This window comes from Ictidomys tridecemlineatus, chromosome 4 (genome assembly GCF_052094955.1).
Source record: "Ictidomys tridecemlineatus isolate mIctTri1 chromosome 4, mIctTri1.hap1, whole genome shotgun sequence".
Taxonomy (NCBI): domain Eukaryota; kingdom Metazoa; phylum Chordata; class Mammalia; order Rodentia; family Sciuridae; genus Ictidomys; species Ictidomys tridecemlineatus.
Genome location: NC_135480.1, coordinates 79,728,260 through 79,749,689, shown reverse-complemented (window position 1 = coordinate 79,749,689; position 21,430 = coordinate 79,728,260). Strand labels below are relative to the sequence as shown.

At 34.7% G+C, this 21,430-nt stretch overlaps 1 protein-coding gene and 1 pseudogene across 6 annotated transcripts in view; one reads left to right on the top strand and one right to left on the bottom strand.

Annotated features, from left to right (window-relative positions):
- Deup1 (deuterosome assembly protein 1) overlaps positions 1–21,430 on the bottom strand; it is a 102,350-nt gene that overhangs the window by 66,511 nt on the left and 14,409 nt on the right. For 3 of the 5 annotated variants that reach the window (XR_013437829.1, XM_078046865.1, XM_078046868.1), the window contains exons 3-5: positions 15,738–15,909; positions 14,236–14,331; positions 6,782–6,913 (exon numbers count right to left, since the gene is read on the bottom strand). Coding sequence is in view for 4 of the 5 variants with exons in the window: in XM_078046865.1 (XP_077902991.1) it covers positions 6,782–6,913; positions 14,236–14,331; positions 15,738–15,909 (400 nt within the window). In the remaining variant the exon portion in view is untranslated. The remainder of the gene's footprint in view (positions 1–6,781; positions 6,914–14,235; positions 14,332–15,737; positions 15,910–21,430) is intronic. The other 2 variants (XM_078046866.1, XM_078046867.1) reach the window with 2 other exon arrangements.
- LOC101971645 (fatty acid-binding protein 5 pseudogene) lies at positions 14,778–20,983 on the top strand (annotated as a pseudogene). The gene is made up of 3 exons (XR_013437830.1): positions 14,778–14,945; positions 15,508–15,539; positions 19,965–20,983. The product of XR_013437830.1 is annotated as a fatty acid-binding protein 5 pseudogene (transcript).

Here is a 21,430-nt window from a genome sequence, read left to right as displayed (position 1 = left end):
ACCAAAAGACAGTGCACCTTGATCCACACACAAATTAATGACACTTAATCTTCAGGTATATGTTAAAACAAAGAATTCAAGGCACAAAAATCCAAACTAATGACTAGACCCAATTAGAAACATATAGGGGTGGATACACAGGTTATATCTATACAGACATCCACTGCCACAGCAAAAACAGAATTAAAACAAAGGCTTGAGGATACCATACATATGAGGGTTATCTCAATCTAGATCACTCTGGGACACTTGGGCAAGTAAAGATTGTGCTCTAAAATGGCCCATATATAGAAGCATATGAGAAATACCTCCAAAAAGATGCATAAAACCCAATACAGAAATGCAAGAAACATGAAAAAAGAAGATAATATGATACCTACCCCCCAAGGTAGGAGCCAGCAACTGACACCAAAGATATTGAAGTGGCTGAAATATCAGATAAAGAACTCAAAAGAATAATGATAAAAATGATCAATGAATTTCAAGAGAACACAGAAAAACACAATAAATCAATTAGATATTCAGTTGAAAGTTTCCCTAAGACAGTAGGACATGAAGACAGAATTGCAGAAATGTAAGACAAAGTAGCCAGTCTTGAACATTTATACAACATGAAAGAAAATAAAATAAGTAACCATGGTTAGAATATACAAGAATTCTGGTACATTAAGAGACCAAATTTAAGAATCATTGGAATTGAGAAGGGTTGTGAGATGCAGACCAAGAAAACTGATAACTCCTTCAGGGAAAAAATTACAAAAATTTCCAAAACTTAGAATAAGATGAACATCCAGATACAGTAGACACTCAGAACCCTAAATAGATAAGATCAAAAAAGAACCTCTCCATGACACATTACAATTAAAAAACCTAATATATAGAAAGGGATAGAATTTCAAAGCCTCAAGAGAAAAATGTCAGGTCACATTTAGAGGTAAAGTGATTGACTTAAAGGTTAAGTGATTCCTATCAGAATTGTTTCCAATTTCCTTGCACAAACTCTAAAAGCCAGAAGGACTTGTAATTATGTGTTCCAAGAGTCCTGAAAGAAAATAACTGTCAACGAAGACTACTATTTCCAGCAAAGTTATCCTTCAAAATTAAAAAGTAAATACAAACCTTCAAAGATAAGCAGAAACTGTAAGAATTCAAGACAAACTGACACTACAAAACTTCCTTAACAAAATACTCCACACGGAAGAATTCAAAACAAACCTCAGAGTTCACAAATGAACAAATCTCACTTTAAGACCAGTTAAGCAAATGAGGAGCATGACCAAATTAAACATTAAAAGTAAATCTAAAAGGCAGGAATTAATAAACATCTCTTTGTAATACCATTGAATGTAAATGGTCTCAACTCTACAGTTGAGACATAGGATGGTAGAATGGATTTAAAAACAAAGCACAACTACATGTTGTTTGCAAGACAGCCATAGGCTGAATGGATAGAAATTGATATACAATGTGAATATAACATGAAAACAAGCAGGAATAGTACTCTCATATCTAAAAAAGCAGACTTCAAATCAAAATTAATCAGAAGAGACAAATAAGGGTGCAAGTAATTACATGTAAGAGAAACTACAATCGAAGCCTCAGTAGACGCAAGTACAATAATACTAGGTGATTTCACCACACCTCTTTCACCATTACATAAGTCATCCAGACATACACTCAATAAAGACTCTTTGGACTGGAAAATATTATAAATCAAATGGGATCTAACAGAAATCTATAGACTATTTCATCCCCAAACAGTTGAATACACATTCTTCTCAGTGACTCATGGTACCTTTTCCAAACTTTAGCCAAACTAACCAAAATACAACATATTTTTAGGTCATTAACATGACAAACCCCTACTTTAAAAAATTATTCTTTTTAGATATATATATGAGAGTGGAATATATTTTGACATATACATACATGGAGGATAACTTATTCTAATTAGGATCTCATGATTATACATGATATGGGGTTTAACTGGTCATGTATTATTAATAAGTGAACATAAGAAAGTTATGGACATGACTTATTCTGTCTTTCCTATTTTCATCCCTCTTCCCTTCCCTTCATTCCCTTTTGTCTAATCCAACAAACTTGTATTCTTCCCCACCTTGACTCTTATTGTGTGTTAGAGAGAACATTCGGCCTTTTTGGGGGGGGGGATAGCTTTATTTCACTTAGAATGATAGTCTCCAGTTCCATCCATTTACCAGCAAATTCCACAATTTCATTCTTCCTTTATACCTAAGTAATATTCCATTGTGTATATACCACATTTTCTTTACCCATTCATCTGTTGAGGGGCATCTACTTTGATTCCATAGCTTGGCTATTGTGAATGTAGCTGCTATAAACACTGATGTGGCTGCATCATTATAGTATGCCAATTTTAAGTCCTTTGGGTATAAGCCAAGTAGTGGGATAACTGGGTCAAATGGTGGTTCTATTTCAAGTTATCTGAGGAATCTCCATTCTACTTTCCAAAAGTGGTTGCACCATTTGCAATCCCACCAGCAATGTATGAGTGTACCTTTTCCCCCATATCCTTGCCAACATTTATTGTTGTTTGGGAACAATACACTTTTGAATGATAAATGAGTGATAGAAGAAATCAAGGGAGAAATTTAACAATTCTTCAGCTAAAAGGAGAATAGTGATACAACATACCAGAACCTCTGGGACACTATGAACACAGTTCTAAGAGGTAGCTTTATAGCTATGAGTGCCTATGTAAGAAAATCAGAAAAATTCCAAATGATCAACCTAATGATGCATCTCAAGGCCCTTGAAAAAGAGAAACAAACCAATTCCAAATGCCATAGAAGAAAGGAAATAATTAAAATCAGAGCCACAATAAATGAAATTGAAAATTTTAAAAAGGATTGATAAACAAAGAGTTGTTTTTTAAAAGATAAACAAGATTGATAAGACTTTTGCCAAACTGAACAAAAGAAAAATGGAGAAAACCCAAATTAATACAATTAGAGATAAAAATGAGAAATCACCACAGATATCACAGAAATCCAGTGGGACCCTAGGGAATATTTTAAAAATTTATATTCCAATAAACTGGAACACCTAGAGGAAATGTATACATTTCTAAACAAATCTGATCTTCCAAAACTGAATCAAGATGACATAGAAACCTAAACAGACCAATAACTAATAATGAGGTAGAAGCAGCAATAAAAAGCTTTCTAACACAGAAGAATCCCCGGATCAGATGGATTCTCAGCTGAATGCTTCCAAACTTTTAAAGAAATGATGCCAATACTCCTGAAATTATTCTATGAAATAGAAAAGGATGGAACACTTCCAGATTCATTCTCTGAAGCCAATATCACACTCATACCAAACCAGATAAGGACATCAAGAAAAGTATAGACCAATATCCCTGATAAACTTAGATGAAAAAATACTTAATAAAATATTAGCAACAACATATTAAGAAGATTACATACCATGGCCAAGTTGGTTTTATTCCAGAGATGCGAGAATGGTATAATAAATGCAAATTAATAAATGTAATTAGTTACATAAATAGAATTTAGGACAAAAAATCACTTAGTCATCTCAATAAATACAAAGAAAGCCTTTGACAAAATTCAGCACCCATTCATGGTAAAAAACACTGAAGAAATTAGGGATAGAAGGACCTATCTCAACATCACAGAGGCTACATATGAAAAACCCAAATCAAACCTCATAGTAAATGAGGGAAAATTGAAAGCATTTTCTTTAAAATATAGGACAAGACAAGAATGTTTACTCTCACCACTTCTACTCAATATAGTGCTAGAAATTCTAGCAGCACAATTAGGTAAGTGAAGGAAGTGAAAGGAATAAAAATAGGAAAGGAAGATGTCAAATTTTACTATTTTAGACAATATGGTCTTGTATCTAGAAGATCAAAAAACTTCACCAAAATATTGCTAGAGCTAATAAATAAATTTGGTAAAAACAGCAGGTTACAAAATCAACATGTAAAAATCATTAGCTTCCTACATACCAACAATGAAGCTGCTGAGAAAGAAATCCAGAAAACAATTTCATTCACAATAGCATCAAACCAACCAACCAACCAACAAAAAACCAACCCGAGAATAAATCTAACCAAGGAGGTAAAAGACCTCTACAATAAAAACCATAGAACATTGAAGAATGAAATTGAAGAAGACCTCAGAAGATGAGAAGACCTACCATGTTCATAGACAGGCAGAATTAACATTGTTAAAATGGCCAGACTACCAAAAGCCATATACAGATTCAATGCAATTCTCATCAAAATACCAATGATATTCTTCAAAAAACTAGAAAAAAAAACAGTTCTAAAATTTATTTGGAAGAATAAAAGACCCAGAATTGCCAATACAATTCTAAGCCAAAAAGATAATGTTGGAGGCATCACAATATCTGACTTCAAATTATCCTACAGAGATATAGTAACAAAAACTGCATGGTACTGGCATAAAAATAGACACATAGACCAATAGTCCAGAATAGAAGACACAGAGACAAACCCACACATCTTTAGTCATCTTGTCTTTGACAAAAACATACATTGGAGAAAAGACAGCCTTTTAAACAAATGGTGCTGAGAAAACAGGTTATCCATATGTAGAAGAATAAAACTAGACTCTTATCACTCACCCTGCATAAAAATCAACTCAAAATGGATTAAAGACCTAGGAATTAGAGCAGAAACTATATAATTCTTAGAAGAAAGCATAGAGTCAACACTCTAGCATGTAGGCACAGGCAACATTTTCTAAATAGGACCCTTAAATCTCAGGAAAGAATGCCAAGAGTTAATAAATGGGATGGCATCAAATTAAAAAACTTCTGCACAGCAAAGGAAACAATAAAGAATATGAAGAGAGAATCTAAAGAATGGGAGAAAATCTTTTCTAGCTACTCTTCTGACAGAGGATTAATATATAAAACATATAAAGAACTTAAAAAACCTTACACCAAAAATCAAATAACTCAATTAATAAATGGACAACATGAATAAATGAGATACTTATCAAAAAAATTACAAATAATAGCCAACAAATACAAGAAAAATCTCAGCATTATTAGCAATTAGTGAAATTCAAATCAAAACTACACTGAAATTGTATGTGACATCAGTCAGAATGTTAGTCATCAAGAAAACATATAATAAAAAATGCTAGAGATAATTTGGAGAAAAAGGAACACTTTTACACTGTTACTGGGTTATAAATTAGTAAAACCACTATGGAAATCAGTATGGAGTTTCCTCAAAAGGCTCGCATCAAACTACCATATGACCCAGCAGTACCACTCCTCAGTATTTATCCTAGAATTAAAGTCATTGTATCTCTACAGTGATACGTGCATACCCACATTCACAATACCCAAACTATGGAAACAATCTAGGTATCCATCAGCAGATGAATGGATAAAGAAATTGCTGTGTGTATACACAATGGCATTTTATTCAGCCATAAAGAAAATGAATTGATGCCATTTTCAGGAAAATGGAACTAGAGATCATTATGTTAAGCAAAATAAGTCAAACTCAGAAGGTTAAGGGTTGTATATTTTCTCTCATGTGTAGAAGCAAGAAAGGGAAAGTAACAACAACAAAAAAAAATGGCGGGGGTGGACCTCATGGAAATCAAAGGGATAAGAGTAGTGGAAAGGGACCAAGGGGTTGAAGATGGGGACAGAAGGGGAAAGTACTGGGGGTGATACTGGCCAGAACATTGTTATATTGATACTGAGTGTATATACAAATGTGTAACAACAAATCCCGTCAGTGTGTACAACTACAATGCACCAATAAAAATATGGGGGAAGAAGATCTTGGAGCAGAAGGATCGTTAATTTAAGGTAAGATGATGGCTTATGAAAGAGGGTAATGACAACCAGACAGGAAGAAAGGCAAGGGGGGCAAATATGGGCTAAAGTATGAAGAATAAATAAAAAGGAGAGATTCCACAAAGTTATCTAACCTTGATGATTGGGAGGTACAGGATCATCATCAACCAATGAGTTGGAAAATGAGATCATTGGCTAGGGGTGGGGATGCTGAGGTTTAGGACTTGGGAAAAATGAAATAAACTGAGATAATGTGAGGGTCAGCTTGAGGCCATTAAAAATATTTGAGCAGCACTGGGAACATAGCTAATGTCATGTGATAGAAATTTACAGTAGAATCTATGGGCTCTTACAATGACCTGTAGCAGGAACACTCAAGAGCATAAAGAAACAAAATAGCTGGTTTTTAAGGTTGGAAAGCGCAAAGAGGGAGAACAAGTACAACTGCAGCCTGAGTCATTTTAGAGACTGAGAGTTTAGAAGTCCTGGGTGATGTGGGGTGACTTAATTAGAGTGGTGCTTTACCTTTAAGGAAAAAACCCTGAAACTTCAAGCCCTGCTCTGAAACTGTTTTGAGGATTCATTGGGATTTAAGTACCTAATAGTTAAATGGCCACTAAAAGATTTATTAGATATTCGCTTTAACTGACCCCAGGGGTGTCCTTCAATTTCACTCAACAGCTGCAGTTTCTTTGAACTTTTTTCTTTTTTTGGCTCTCCCACAATGCTGATCTATATAAATGATACATAAATCAAAGTGATGTTTTAATTCACTAAGTGCTTGAGGGGAAGGTGCACTGGAGATACAGATATTCCACGAGAGTTGATTTGTTACCCCAGCTGTACATGCCACTCTGTACTCTACACACAGCCACATGGAAACCAATCCTAATACACACAAAGAAACTAAGGAAAGATCTCTTACCTCTAATTTTTGGTTTAAATTGCTCAGTTCAAAGGGCACTTCTTCTTTATGAAGTATTTCTTTTCGGTGAAGTTTGTTTTGTTTCATCTGATGTAATCTCAGTTTCTCAAAGCTATTTGTTAGTTTGGAAAACTGTAAATTATAGAAAACACTAACATTTTACTATTCACAGTTATTTCTAGCTTGATTTCACAATATTTCTTTTCTTGTATACCTCTTCAAAAATTTAAGTCATGATTTGAAAGTGCAGTAAAGCTTAAATGTTCCAATTAGTGGAGATAGAACCAGTTATTAAAACTCAATTATTGAAGCTGAACATGATTCATCTTTGATGTAAATTTGGGAATTCATTAACTGCACAATTAAACAATGATTCATTTGATAAATGTTTTGTTCAGATTTGTTTTAACCATATGTAGTAAAGCCCACAATTTTGAAAAACTAAGTTTTTTCTTACTTTTATTTAGTGCCATCTTGTGTTGACAGTTTTAATTTCAGTAACTCATTCATGCTTATGCTTCATTCATGAAAACCTAATATTTAATTTAAAATAATACTTCCTATAGGCAGCATCAACTTCTGTGAGGAAATTTCTATTTTTTTTTTTAATGAAATAATTACAGGTTCACAGGAAGTTGCAAAGTTATTACAGAGAGGTTCTGGTTTTAAAAAACTGTTTCACCTAGTTTCTCCAAATATTTACACCTTATTGAACTACAGTAAAACATCAACCCCAGGAAGGTAAAACTGGTCCAATATGTGTGTATGATTTAATGCCATTTTATCACATGTGGGGATTTGAGAGACCACAAGTATAAATAATATTCAGGACTAGGACTTAAGGGTATAGATCGGTGGTTACACATAAAGTTCTGGGTTCAAACTCCAGAGCCACCCCCCCCCCAAAGAAAACAAAAACAAAAACAAAAAAACCCCAAACAGAACTATTTAATCTTCACAAAGATCTCATTCATGGTACCCCCTTAGAGTCTCACTTATTTCCCTCATTTCTTATCCTGCCAACTACTAATCTGTTTTCCATCTATATAATTTGTTACTTTGACTATTATAAAATGAAATCATATAATACATGACTATTGAAATTGAATTTTTTTACTCAATTTAATGTCCTTGAGATTCATGTATATTTCAATAGATTTTCATTTTCATTGCTGAGTAATATTCCATGATATGAATGTATAACAGTTTGTTTAACCATTCACGTAGATTGAATGTTTTTTAAAAATATTTTCTATTTTGGGGCTGGTACAAATAAAACTGTAAACAATTATGTCTATATTTTCTGATATTGAAGTAACCATTTCTGGTTTTTTTCCTCATAAAATTCTACTGAGGTGTATTCCTATTACATAGCTATACCCCATTTTGTTTACCATTCATCAATTGATGGACATTTGAGTTATTTTTACTTTTGAATATTATGAACAATGCTGCTATGAACACTGGTATATAAGTTCTTGTGTGGATATATGTTTTCATTTCTCTTGGGTGTACACTTAGGAGTGAAATTGCTGGCTCCTAAAGTAAGCTAAGTTTGACTTTTTGAGGAATAACCTGTTTTCCAAAGTGGCTGCACTATTGTCCATTCTCACTCAAAATGTATAGAGTTCCAATTTCTCCATATTTCACCAACACTTGTTATTGTCTGTATTATTAATATCATTTATTATTATTCCTAGTCATGTGAAGGGGTATCTTATTGTGTTTTTTTTTTTTGTTGTTGTTCTTCTTCTTCTTTTTAGATACACATGACAGTACAGAGTATTTTGACATATATACATGGAGTTTAACTTATCCAAATTAGGATCCCAATCTTGTGGTTGTACATGACATAGAGTTACACTGGTCATGTATTCATATATAAGGGTAGAAAAATTATGTCCAATTCATTATACTCTCTTTCCAATTCCCATCCCTCCTCCCTTCTTTTCATTTAAGTTTGTGTAATCAAATGAACTTCTAATCTTCTTCCTTGTCCTCTCCCTTGTTGTGGGTTAGCATCCACATATCAGATATTTGACCTTTGGTTTTTTTGGGACTGGCTTATTTCACTTAGCATGATAGCCTCCAGTTCCATCCATTTACCAGCAAATGCCATAATTTCTTTCTTCTTTATGCCTGAATAAATAATATTCTATTGAGTATATATACCATATTTTCTTTATCCATTCATCTGTTGAATGTTTTTTTTTCCTCATAAAATTTTACTGAGGTATATATACTTATTTTAGTTCCATAGCTTAGCTATTGTGAATTGAGCTGCCATAAACATTGACGTGGCTGCACCACTAAAGTATGCTGATTTTAAGTCCTTTGGGTATAGAGGAAGGAGTGGGATAGCTGGGTCAAGTGGTGGTTCCATTCCAAGTTTTCTGAGGAATTTTCACACTGCTTTCCAAAGTGTTTGCACCACTTTGCAGTCCCACCAGCAATGTGTAAGTGTACCTTTTTCCTCACAATATCACCAACATTTATTATTGCTTGTATTCTTGATAATTGCCATTCTGACTGGAGTAAGATGAAATCTGTGTACTTTTAGTTTGCATTTCTCTAATTGCTAGAGATGTTGAACATTTTTTCATATATTTGCTGACCATTCATGTTTCTTCTTCTGTGAAGTACCTGTCCACTTCCTTTGCCCATTTGTTGATTCGGTTTTTTGTTGTTATTGTTTGACTTGGTGTCAAGTTTTTGAGTTCTTCATATATCCTAAAGATTAATTCTCTTTGTGAGATGCAAGTGGCAAAGATTTTCTCCCATTATGTAGGTTCTCTCTTCATATTCCTGTTTTCTTTGCCGTGAAGAAGCTTTTTAGTTTGATACCATACTATTTATTGATTTTATTTCTTGTGCTTTAGTAGTCTTATTGAGGAAGTTAGTTACTAAGTCAAAATAATGGAGAGTTGGGCCTACTTTTTCTTCTAATAAGTGTAGGGTCTCTAGTATAATGCCTGGGTCCTTGATCCACTTTGAGTTGACTTTTGTGCAGGATGAGAGATAAGTGTTCATTTCATTCTATTATATATGGATTTCCAGTTTCCCCAGCACCATTTATTGAAAGGGCTATCTTTCCCACAATGTATGTTTACGGCACCTTTGTCTAGTGTGAGATAACTGTATTTATATGGGTTTGTCTCTGTGTCTTCTATTCTTTACCTATGGTCTCATGTCTATTTTGGTGCCAATACCATGCCGTTTTTGTTACCAAAGCTCTGTAGTATAATTTAAGGTCTGGTATTGTGATGCCTCCTGCTTCACTTTTTTTTAGTAAGGATTACTTTGGCTATTCTGGGTCTTTTATTTTTCCAAATGAATTTCATGACTTTTTTTCTATTTCTATGAATAACATCATTGGAATTTTAACAGGAATTGCATTATATCTGTATAGCATTTTTGGTAGTATAGCCATTTTGAAAATGTTAATTCTGCCTATCCAGGAGCATGGGAGATCTTTCCATTTTCAAAGGTCTTCTTCCATTTCTTTCTTTAGTGTTCTATACTTTTCATTTTAGAGGACTTTCACCTCCTTGGTTAGATTTATTTCTTGTTTTTTTTTTGATGCTATTGTGAATAAAATTGTTTTCCTGATTTCTTTCTTGGCAGCTTTATTTTTGGTATGAAGGAAGGTAATGATTTTTGCATGTTAATTACATCTGCTACTTTGCCAAATTTGTTTATTTGCTCTGGAAGTCTTTTGATGGAGTTTGATTGACAGTTCCTTAATGACTAATGATGTTGAACATTTTTTTAATGTGAATATTGTTCATTTGTATACATTCTTTGGAGAAATGTCTATTTATCTTTGTCCACTTTAAAATTTTGTCATTTGTCTTTTTATTATTGACTAGCATTATGGGGTGGATATGGTCTGAGTGTGTCCTCCAAAGGTTCATGTGCTGAATTGGTTCTTAGCCTGATGATGCTGACAGATGGTGGAACCTTTAAGAAGTGATGCTTAGTGGAAGGTGATGAGGTTGTTAGGGCTACTTTCCTTGAAGGGATTAATGTAGTTCTTACAGGACCCTGCTTAATTCCTAATAGAGTTGTTATAAAAAGAACAAGTCTAGCTTCTGAATCTCTCTGGCTTTCTATTTTTCCAGGTGATCACTCTCAGGGGCAGACTTCCACCATTGTGACGCCATCCACCATGTTTTGACACATCCAAGGGAGCCCTTACCAGAGGCCATAAGAGGGGCAATGGGGTTGCCTGATCTTGGATTTTCAGCTTCTAAAACTGAACTATTATATAAACCACTTATAAAATTCCCAGTCTCAGGTATTTTGTTATAGTGATGGGTAATGAAATAATAAAACATCATGTTCTTTTATTCTGCCCCATTTACAATATCTTAAGTGTTTCCTCTATATCCTCCATATTAAGAAATACCTTAAATATCGCTGTGATGTTTTTTATAATCAAACAACAGGAAACTCAAAAGAAGAAAAAAGTATATTGCTATTTTCCTATGTTTTTTTTTCTTCTAATGTTTTCCCTTCCTGATGTCTTCAGAATTATTTATTATTTTTCTTCTGCAAAGAGAAAACCCTTAAGCCATTCTTTTAGGGTAGGTCTACTAACGACAAATGCTCCGAGTTTTCCTTCATTTGACAATGTCTTGATCTCCCTTCATTTCTGAAGGATATTTTCACTGAGCATAGAATTCTGTGCTCTTTCAGCATTTGAGATAAGCTGTCCCAACTTGCTTCTGGCCTCCATGGTTTCTGATGAGAGATCTATTATGTGAATTTGTTTTAAGGTGTCATTTCCCTCTTGTTGCTTCCAAATTTTTTGTTGTGGTTTGTTTCTTTCTTTCATGGTTTTCAGAACTTTGACTATGATATGTCTTGCCATTGATTCCCCTGGGTTTATCCTGTGTGACGTTTACTCAATTTCTTGAAAATTTGGAACTTTCCAGGTACTATTTTTTTTTAAATACTTTCCCACCTTTTCCTCTCCTTCTGAAATTCTGATGATGTGAACTTTCAGTCTTTTGTCATAATATTGCATGTCCCCTAAGGGTTTATTTTCTTTTAGTCTTTCTGATGTTCACATGGGGTAATTCCTATGTATTTATAGCCTATCTTTCCTACTGACCATTCCCTTTGTCTTCAACATTTTGAACCCCTCCACTAATTTTTTTAGTTTGATTATTTTATTTTTCAGCTATAAAATTTCTAACTAGTTCTTTAGATTTAAATTTATTTGCTACAACTTTCTAATTTTTTGTTCATTTCAAGCTTGTTTGTAATTGCTCATTAAAACATTTTTAATAGCTACTTTCAAATCCTTGTCAGATAATTCTAACATCTGTATGATCTTGACTTTGGCATCTATTGATTATGTTTTCTTATTCAAGTTGAGATTTTCCTGTTTTTTGCTATCATGAAGCATTTTCTATTGAAAGTTGGAAATTTTGGGTATTGTGTCATGAGACTCTGAATTTTATTTAAATTGTGTTTTAGCCATTCTAGTCTGACAATGTTCCTTCAGGGACCACCTTGTTATTGGCAGGTGGTAGTAGAAGTCCAGGTCTTGAGCTACTTCCACTGGTACCCAGAGGGAGATGCTCCTTATTCCTGCTAAGTGGGATTGAGAGTCTAGGGACCTCTAGCCTTTAGCTGAGGGAGGGTCATGAGTTCCTTCCTACTGCTTCTCATATGGCCATCTGTGCAGTGATACTCTAGTGATGGTGGTGGACTTGTTAGCACTAAGCAGTAACTGATCACAAAGTTCCTTGTCCTACTATGAGAATGACGGGGAGGGACACCATATTACCATGAAGTGGGTGTAGACACTAGGCTCCATATGGTTTCCAGTGACACGATTGGTTTAGGAAGGCCATGACTGCTGGTGATGAAAATCCAGGTCTCCCACTCAGTCTGCTCACTTCTCCCAGGCAAGGGGCTCAGGCCACTTTGTTATAGCCTGGAGAGGTGGAGGTCTGGGTTTTCTACTCAGCACTTGTTGGTGGGGGTGGGGGTGGGGGTGGGGCTGTCTTACCTGTGGTGTTTGGCTGGAGTGGAGCAGTAAATGTATAAGAGTGTTTGATGTTGCCTCTTTCCTGGTCTTTTGGCTAAAGACAAGAGGCTTCTGCTAGGCTTGTTTGCACCCACTGGTGTGTCTAATTTGCTAGCTTCTCTATCACCTAGTCTGGAGTAGATAAGGAAAAAAGAAATCCTAGGGAATTCACTGCTGTGTCATTCTTTGGGTCCCGGGGTTTTCAATCAATTTATCTTTTCTCCCCACTTCTCAGAGTCTTATGTTGTTTTTAACTGTATTCAGGAGGATGATAGGAAAAGTGCTTATAGCCTATCTTTCCAGAAACAAAAGTCTCAAATAGTGATTTGATGTTTATGTTGTTATATTCATAGAAAAAAACCCAGTTGGTTTACTTAAGGTTTAAATCTTAGGGTTTTAGCTAGGAAAAACTATGCATAATTTCATAACTCGGACACAATTAGCGGCTGTTACTTAAATTATAGGCAAAATGTCCAGGTAGATTATCTAATAAATGTCATATAAGATTAAGTCTGATATGAACATACCAGTTAAGTGATATCAAATTGTTTCATATTCCAGTATTAATGGCCAAATAAGGAGAAGCACTAAATAGTTTGGGCTCTATTGACAAGATTATCATATATGAAATCTTTGTACTCCAAGAAAAGTTAGTTATAAAGTGAAATTTCACAATCAAACCATATTTCCCATTGATTCATTTCCTAGTTTAAGCAAGGACGTAGCTAGCATCTGCTAGATTTGAGATGTCCAGATGACTACTGCCCTGTGTGATAACTGTGGTAAGGAAAGAAGACTTTTGCTTGCCAGTACAGTAGGAAAGAATTTGGTATTCCTCTCATGACATATGAAGAAGTACTATCACTTATGAAATAGCCTTACCAGTAATAAAGACCAGTTTTATTCTTTTAATTATCGATTTCATTATAGCAAGCTTCCACATTACAAATTTCCATAGAATTTAAGACATCCCTATTAGGTAGTAATAACCATGAAAGATAGTTTTGGTTTTTTGCTTCCCATTCACACAGCTAATAATTCTAATTTAATTAATCAACAAGCCTCTGTAGACCTAGAAAGCTATTTGTTTAGCACTGTGCTAACAGTTAAAGGACACAGAAGGTATAAAAAACTGACAATTTAGTAAAAGAGATAAAATCAGTATATAAACAATGACAGGGGCAAACATACAATTAAACATGTAATTAAAATATACGAACAATCAGTTTTAATAAAATTAACACACTTTTATAGGAAAAACATATCAGAGTGATACTGACCAAATTATATTGTTATATTGTATGCATGTATGAATATAGCAAATCCCATCATTATGTACAATTATAATATAGGCACAAAAATGTGGGAAAAAATATCAAAATGTTTAACACTAAATTGTAACAAGTTTTCTTACTTGAGCTTTTAGGGTTTGTAGTTGTCCTTCATAATTCTGAGTCATCGCTAAATTACATTTTTCCAGACTGTCCAACTTCTGTCGAAGTAATCCCACCTGCAGTAAGAATAAATTTTAATTTTGCTTTCTCTAAATTTTGCCTGACAAAATCAGAAAATGTGCAAAAGAGAGCATAATTTAAATAAAACTGCTGTACCAGACCAAGAATAAATATTTGTACTGCAGTTCTTAAAATAGCTATTAATAATTAAATTCACAAAACCCAAACATTGCCAGCACTATTCCACCAGATATACATTATGACAGTGCAATATGGATATTTAACAAAAGATCCTTATCACCATCACATTTTAAACTAAGATTTAGAATTTACTTACTTTGCATTATCTTTGGAGGAAATTATATCATCAATACTTAGGCAAAACCTCTACTAGCATAATTCATTTTTTTCCTGCCTGCAAAGTGAGCTCTGCTTTAGTGGTGCTATAAATAGCTGTTACATTTTTATAAGAATGAACATATTAAAAAGAAAAATGGCTATGGACAGTTAAGGATTTGGCTTATTAAATTTGTCTGCTTAAAATGTAGGTAAGGCAACTGTTTACATATCTGTGTTCTTACAGGTATAGAAGTAAGAGAATAATCCCTTGCATATGCCAGGACTGATAACTTCCTCTTAGGAGAAAGGAAACTAGATCCCCAAAACTAAGGTAACCATGCCAAATGATAATATAGTTAACTATGCAAATAACAAGATCTATTGAAAGGCCAATAAAGGTAGAAAAGTAGCCAATGAATAAATTAACTGATGAAGTTTTAATATATGATTAGTAAACATTTCTCTTATGCTTCATTCACCAACCTCACCCCCTTGCCAAATACAGACACACACAAGTCAGTGCTAGGTAAGGCATATGGTTTTCCTGAACTTCCCAGGCCTAAGAACTCTCTCACATTCTCTGACCACCAGTTTGGCAATGAGCAGCCCAGCAGGGTCTGAGGGAGCTCCTGGAGGGTGGGTGCCTCAGCTGCACACACATCTTAACCATACCCTATTCTTCTTTGTCCTACCACAATCAATTCTTACACCTAATTTTCAGGAAGTATTTTTCTCCCAGATTAGAGGAGGCAAATGCTCTTGAACTCTGCCTTGAAGAAAGACACAGTTTTGATAGCCACTTCTTTGTTTCTATAGTAGCAAGCATTTACATCTTTGTTTGGAAACAATATTTATTTCACATATACAGTAATTTTTTTTTTTTACTTTTATAGATGGCATTGACACTATATGACCATCTTCATCAGTAAGTATCTATGGATTTATTCTCTATGCTTATTTCTTAGAGTACATTAAGCATAGTATTCGTTGGCAGAATGCTAAGTAATAAATGCTGTTGCAGATGCCTGAGTAAAAGTATCTATAATGAAAAATGTTATAATAGAATAAATATTATTTGTAAGAGTCTGATGAATTATGATTTATTAATACACGCATTAAGTACCTCTTGACCTTTCTGATCCAAACAAGTTTGTGCATTTGCCAACTCTTGATCCCGAAGATCTAATCGTGTCTCCAAAGCCCTCATCTTTCTTTCCCAATCCAATTTCTTGTTGCTTACCATGATGTCAATTTGTTCCATTAATTCCTGAAGCTCAGCCTCACAAGGAGAAGCTCTGGCAATTGTAGAAAAGTAAAATACATTTTAAAAGACTGAATTGTGGGGGAAAGAAAAATTATTACTTGGCCTAGCTTGATCATTTCCTCAAATTATTCAATTATTTAAATAGGAAGAAGTCTAAAAGCTAGAGGTTAATATTTTAAATTAAAACTAATATTTTAAATTAAAAGCTAATTTCAGAGCTAGTAGTATATATACACTTAATTTTTTAAAATAACATTTCTAGAGTGGACTAATTATGAAAACTGGTAAGATTTAGCTGAAGGATTGTTACAAGTAAGTATATATGTACCTCTGTCTCATGTGTGTATGTGTGTGTGTGTGTGTGTGTGTGTGTGTGTGTGTGTGTGTAACTGTCCACACATCTTGGGAAGATTTTAGAGGCAAATTGGGACATCAAAAGAGCAAACCTGAGCTAAGAGGACCAGATTCATGAGTACTAACTATGCTGTCATACTGCTCCTCAAAAAGGGGGAACCTGGGCATGATGTCTATTTGGAAGAAATTTTGATCAGACAGGTGTGGATAGTATAGCATAAGTCTTTAGACAATGGGAATACTATAAGTGATATAGATGGCATTGTATTTGGTCTAGAAAGGTCTATTGAGGTTGAAACTTGGTAACAGTGAATATTATAGACACTGAAATCTGGGAAGAAGACAGATTGCTAGGTCTTCTCAGTACTGGGTTCTTTTTCTAGAAAGTTGAATCTTCACAGAGAGTCCAGTCTCTTAGACTGGATAAGCAGTCTAAGACCTCAGACTTCAGTCGAGGGTCACAAAAATATCCTTATTAGGAAAGTGAATTATTTCATCATTCATTTCAATGGTGTTGATCAAGCTTCTAATACATTATTGCAGTAGAGAGGAGGGCAGGAGGAGAGGCAAGTGTGAAATAACATTTCCCCATTTAGTTTAACCAAATCAGAATTTTAGGGCTAATTAAGGATTATTTAACATTTTGGAAAAAAATAAAAATAAAAATGAGACCCACAGAGGCCCAAGGTCACACACAGCTAATTGTTCAAAGAGCTGGATCCTAGGCAGGTATTTCTTACCTTTCATGCCTTCCTGTATATCACACAGCAGAAGACATGGTGTTATGGACAAGAACATGTTTAAAAAATACAGCATAAATTCATTCCATTACAATAGGGTTAGAAACAGGTGTCAGAACCTAATGGATTCAGAATCCGAAATCATTTCCTAAAATACCCAGAATCATCCTAGTTTATTCAACAATGTATTTACTGATTTTGATATCAGAGAGGTTTTAAGTACAAAGTGCCATTTTGAAGTCTCATAGTAGTCCTGGAATAAGGCCCCAAAGCTTTTTCAACTTTAACTTAACACCTAAACCAAATCTGAGGAAATACAGCATACTAATTCCTCTATAAATAATTTGATTGATTTGAATTTAAATTATGATGTAGAGCAAAAGTACAGAATTGGCCTGGTGTTCTCACAACTTTTTGTTGTTGTTGTTATCAGGTATCATCATTTCCTACACATACATTTTGTATATTTCTTTTACTAGTTTAAGCTCTGGAAAAAGGGGACTTTATCAGTTTGGTTCATCTCTATCTCACCAGAGCCTAGTGCAATATCCTAGCACATATTAGATACTCAATAAAACTTTGAAAAAATAAATGAGCTATTTTTTCATTACTGTCTCCTTGGAATATAGGAATGCCCCATGCTAATACATAAAAATGCAGGCCTAGAGTGTGGACATAATGTAATCTACCCAATTAATTTTATTAAATAATTTATTTATTAAATAATTAATTATTAAATAAGTGAATGAGTGGCTTACTTCCTGGTTATGACAATGGTATAAAAAAGTTAGAATATTAGTCTCTCAGGTGGAAGGACTCTTTACTAGAATATTAGTCTCTCAGGTGGAAGGACTCTTTACAAACCATCTAGTCAAACTGCTTTTACAGTGTGTGCATTCCTTCTACAAATACTTCTTGAGAAAATCATCTGGCATACAACATGAATCAGATTCATCAGATCTAGGACAGAGTCCAAAATTCTGCATTACTAACAAAAGTATCAAGCGATTCAATGCCTGCTGAAGTTTGTGATTTATTTTTGCAACATCACTGCGAAGAACTCACCCAGCCTATATCTGGATTCTTCCCTTAACTAATAGTTCCTGTCTGAGATTGCTTCTAGATGACAATAAGTTAGATTTTTTTTTTACATTGAACAACTTTTCCATGCACAGGTCCTAATTTGATCCATTGAGACCATTCAAAACTTTTCAACACAGAATGCTGAAGGTTAACATACTTGAATACAGTCATCAATGTACTGAATGCAATTTTCAGTGTTCCCTGTCTTTTCTTCTCAATGTTAAATATTAGAGACTGAATATACAAATGAATGATGGCCAGACCACATGATAGACTATGACTTGCAACTTCTGCAACAACTAGTTTGCAGCAATCATGCCAGAAAGGTCAGAACTTGGTCACTGACTACCAGCTTCCCCGATTTTTGCTTCCACTTCCAACTCACAACCAACTGCAGAAGGCCACATAGAATCTCCAAACTAGTCACATAGAAAGCCCTGCTTCTAGTTATTCTGTTCTTAGCTTCTCCATGCCACTAGTCTCCAGTCACAGCAGACCTGAAGCCTCCTGGGCCACTTTTTTTTTCCCACTATAAAGCTTTCTCATTTCCCTTCCTGCCTTTGAGTCTGCCAAGTAGCGATCATGGGTGATTACCTTGGTGATATAGCAAACTCGAAATAAATAGCTTTTGCTTGTTCTCATCTGGGTTATCTTGCTTATCCAAAAAATACCTTTGTTTCTTTTGATTGATACTAGACATTTTTCTCCACTGTTCTCTACTTTTTACCCAGTTGCCCGGAAAATATTACATATTTAGAATAAATTTCTTAAATTAATGAAAAAATAACTATTGTAATATTTTCAGCCTCTTCAAAATCCTAGTGATTTGCCTTTGAACAAGTTGTTTTTTTATTTCCTGCTTAGAATATATCTCTCAAGACTTTAACATAACACCATAGGTATGTCTCTTCAGCTCAGACAGGGACTCACATCTGTTGTTTTAGGTATCATATACTTTCATACAACTTGATAGAGGTCACAATAGTTTAGAATTTTGGAGGGGAAAGGAAAAAGTGATAGCTACTGTTACAGGGTGGGTTTATTCTTTTTTAAATATTTTTTTAAGTTGTAGACAGACACAGTACCATTATTTATTTAGTTTTATGTGGATTGAACCTAGTGCCTCACATGTGCTAGGCAAGCACTCTAGCATTGAGTCAAAACCCCAGCCCACCAGGTGCCATCTTATCTAAATTTATTTATTCTTACCTAAATTTATCTTTCTTTTTCCATGCAAGCTCTGAGTAAGCCACTTATTCACTATCTTCTGCTTGTTTAGTTTCTTAAGGGGGATCCAAGGGCAGGGCTTTACAGTCATCCCTATTGAATTTCAGTTTCACAGTTTCAGGTTTTCAGCCTGGGTAACTGGTTCATTAACCACTGTATGAGATACTGGGAAAACTGACAGGAAGCCAATGGCTACCTGTGCTTAGAAAGGGACATTCAAGGAAGGCAGAAGAAAAGACTGATGAATACAAGCAGGTATCTTAGAAAGGAGGAGTCCTGAACACAGACCTAGAACAGAGATTGGGCTATCTCAGGTGTCCTAAATGAGGTAATATCTGAGAGCTTATATTTGGGATCCTGCTTCCATCAGAGAATGTCTTTACTAAACCATCCAGTTTAGTCCGCTGCAGATTAGCTATTTTATATAGAGACATTCACAACTTTCATATATTAAAGAAATAGGGATATATAAAATATATACTTTCATGTACTACATGTGTATATAAAAGCTATTAATAAAGTGCCATCAAGAATAAAATTGAGGACAGAGCCTTGTGACATTCTACTATCAAGCCCTTCATGGTGACAGTGATCCATTGATTACTCCCCTTTATTATTATCAGATACTAATCCATTTAATTAACTTTGCAACTTTTTCTTTCTTTCCTACAAAAATGAAAAGCCCTGTAAAATATGATGGTAAAATTCAAATACAACAGCAAACTGCCCACATTCCTGTTCTACTGACACAGCAGCACCAGCACCCACCATGGCCACCATTCAGCATCTGGAAGGAAGATGGCACCTGGTGGACTATAAAGGCTTTGATGGCTACCCGGATGAATTAAGAGAGGGACTTACTATGAGGAAAATGGGTGCAATGGCTAAGTCAGATTGTATCATCACTCTTGAAAACCAGAAATTCATATAGAAATGGAAAAATGGAAAGCATCTTGAAAACAACATAGTTTTTTTTTTTTTTTGTACCCTGGGAGAGAAGAAACTATAGCTGATGGCATAAAAACTCAGATGTTTTGCAGCTTTGTAGACAGCACATTTGTTCAGCATCAAGAGTGGGATGGGAAGGAAAGCACAATTATAAGAAAATTGAAAGATGGGAAATTAGTGGTGAAATGTGTCATGAAAAATGTCACCTGTACTTGGTTCTATGAAAAATAAGACAAAATTTCTATCATCACTGTGGACAGGAATTAATGGCAAGAATGAAGAAGCTTAGCTCAATGAGCAAATCTCCCGACTGCTGCTGCTTTTTTTTTGATTGCTGTGTTCAATTATCTCTTTATCATAAACATTTTACATGCAACTTTCAAAGTGTTGGTGTAACTAGTATAATCCCTTCAGTTAGTAAATATTGAATGTATTTGTGGTTAAAAAAAACAAAACAAAAAAAATTCAAATACAACTCTTGTTTCCTTGAGGTACCAACATATTAATCCTATAAACTGGGACCCGTCTAGTGTGTGAAACTTAACTTGCTTAACATCCCTTAAGAACATGTGTCTGCTAAAGGATCAACCCCACCCCAGTTTATGATGCAACTCCTAAGCAGCTTATGAAATTCCTCTTGCAGGCTATAAAGCTGCTCTGTGAGTGCTTGACTCGCTGCTGCTCTCCTCTGAGAAACAGCCTTGTCGGTTTGCCTCATGCTACTGACAATAAATCTCTTGTGAGAGACTCTGGCTCGTGGTGTGGTCTTTGGACTTTGTGTGGACTCTGCGAGTGTCCGTTCACACTGCCCTTTCTCCATTGTATACTCCTTTGTTAAAAATCAGTTGGCTGAAAGTAATGCTTTGCTGTATTGTTTACTGATGTCTTAGCATCATCCTGCTCTATGTATACCTTGTTCAATCAACTACTATCTGCTATGTGGACCTCTGGACTGCTCTGATGCTGAATGCCCTTAACTGTTCTGTCCACATCCCACCTGATAACAACAAGGACTTGGGGTTACTTCCCCCAACTTTACCCTCTTTAAGCAGGAAGCAGCTTGGAGATGTTATCACCCATTTTTCTTTCTTTCTTTCTTTCTTTATTTTTAATTTTTTAAAATTTTTTTTATTGTTGGTCGTTCAAAACATTACTTAGTTCTTAATATATCATATTATCACCCATTTTTCCACAGAAACC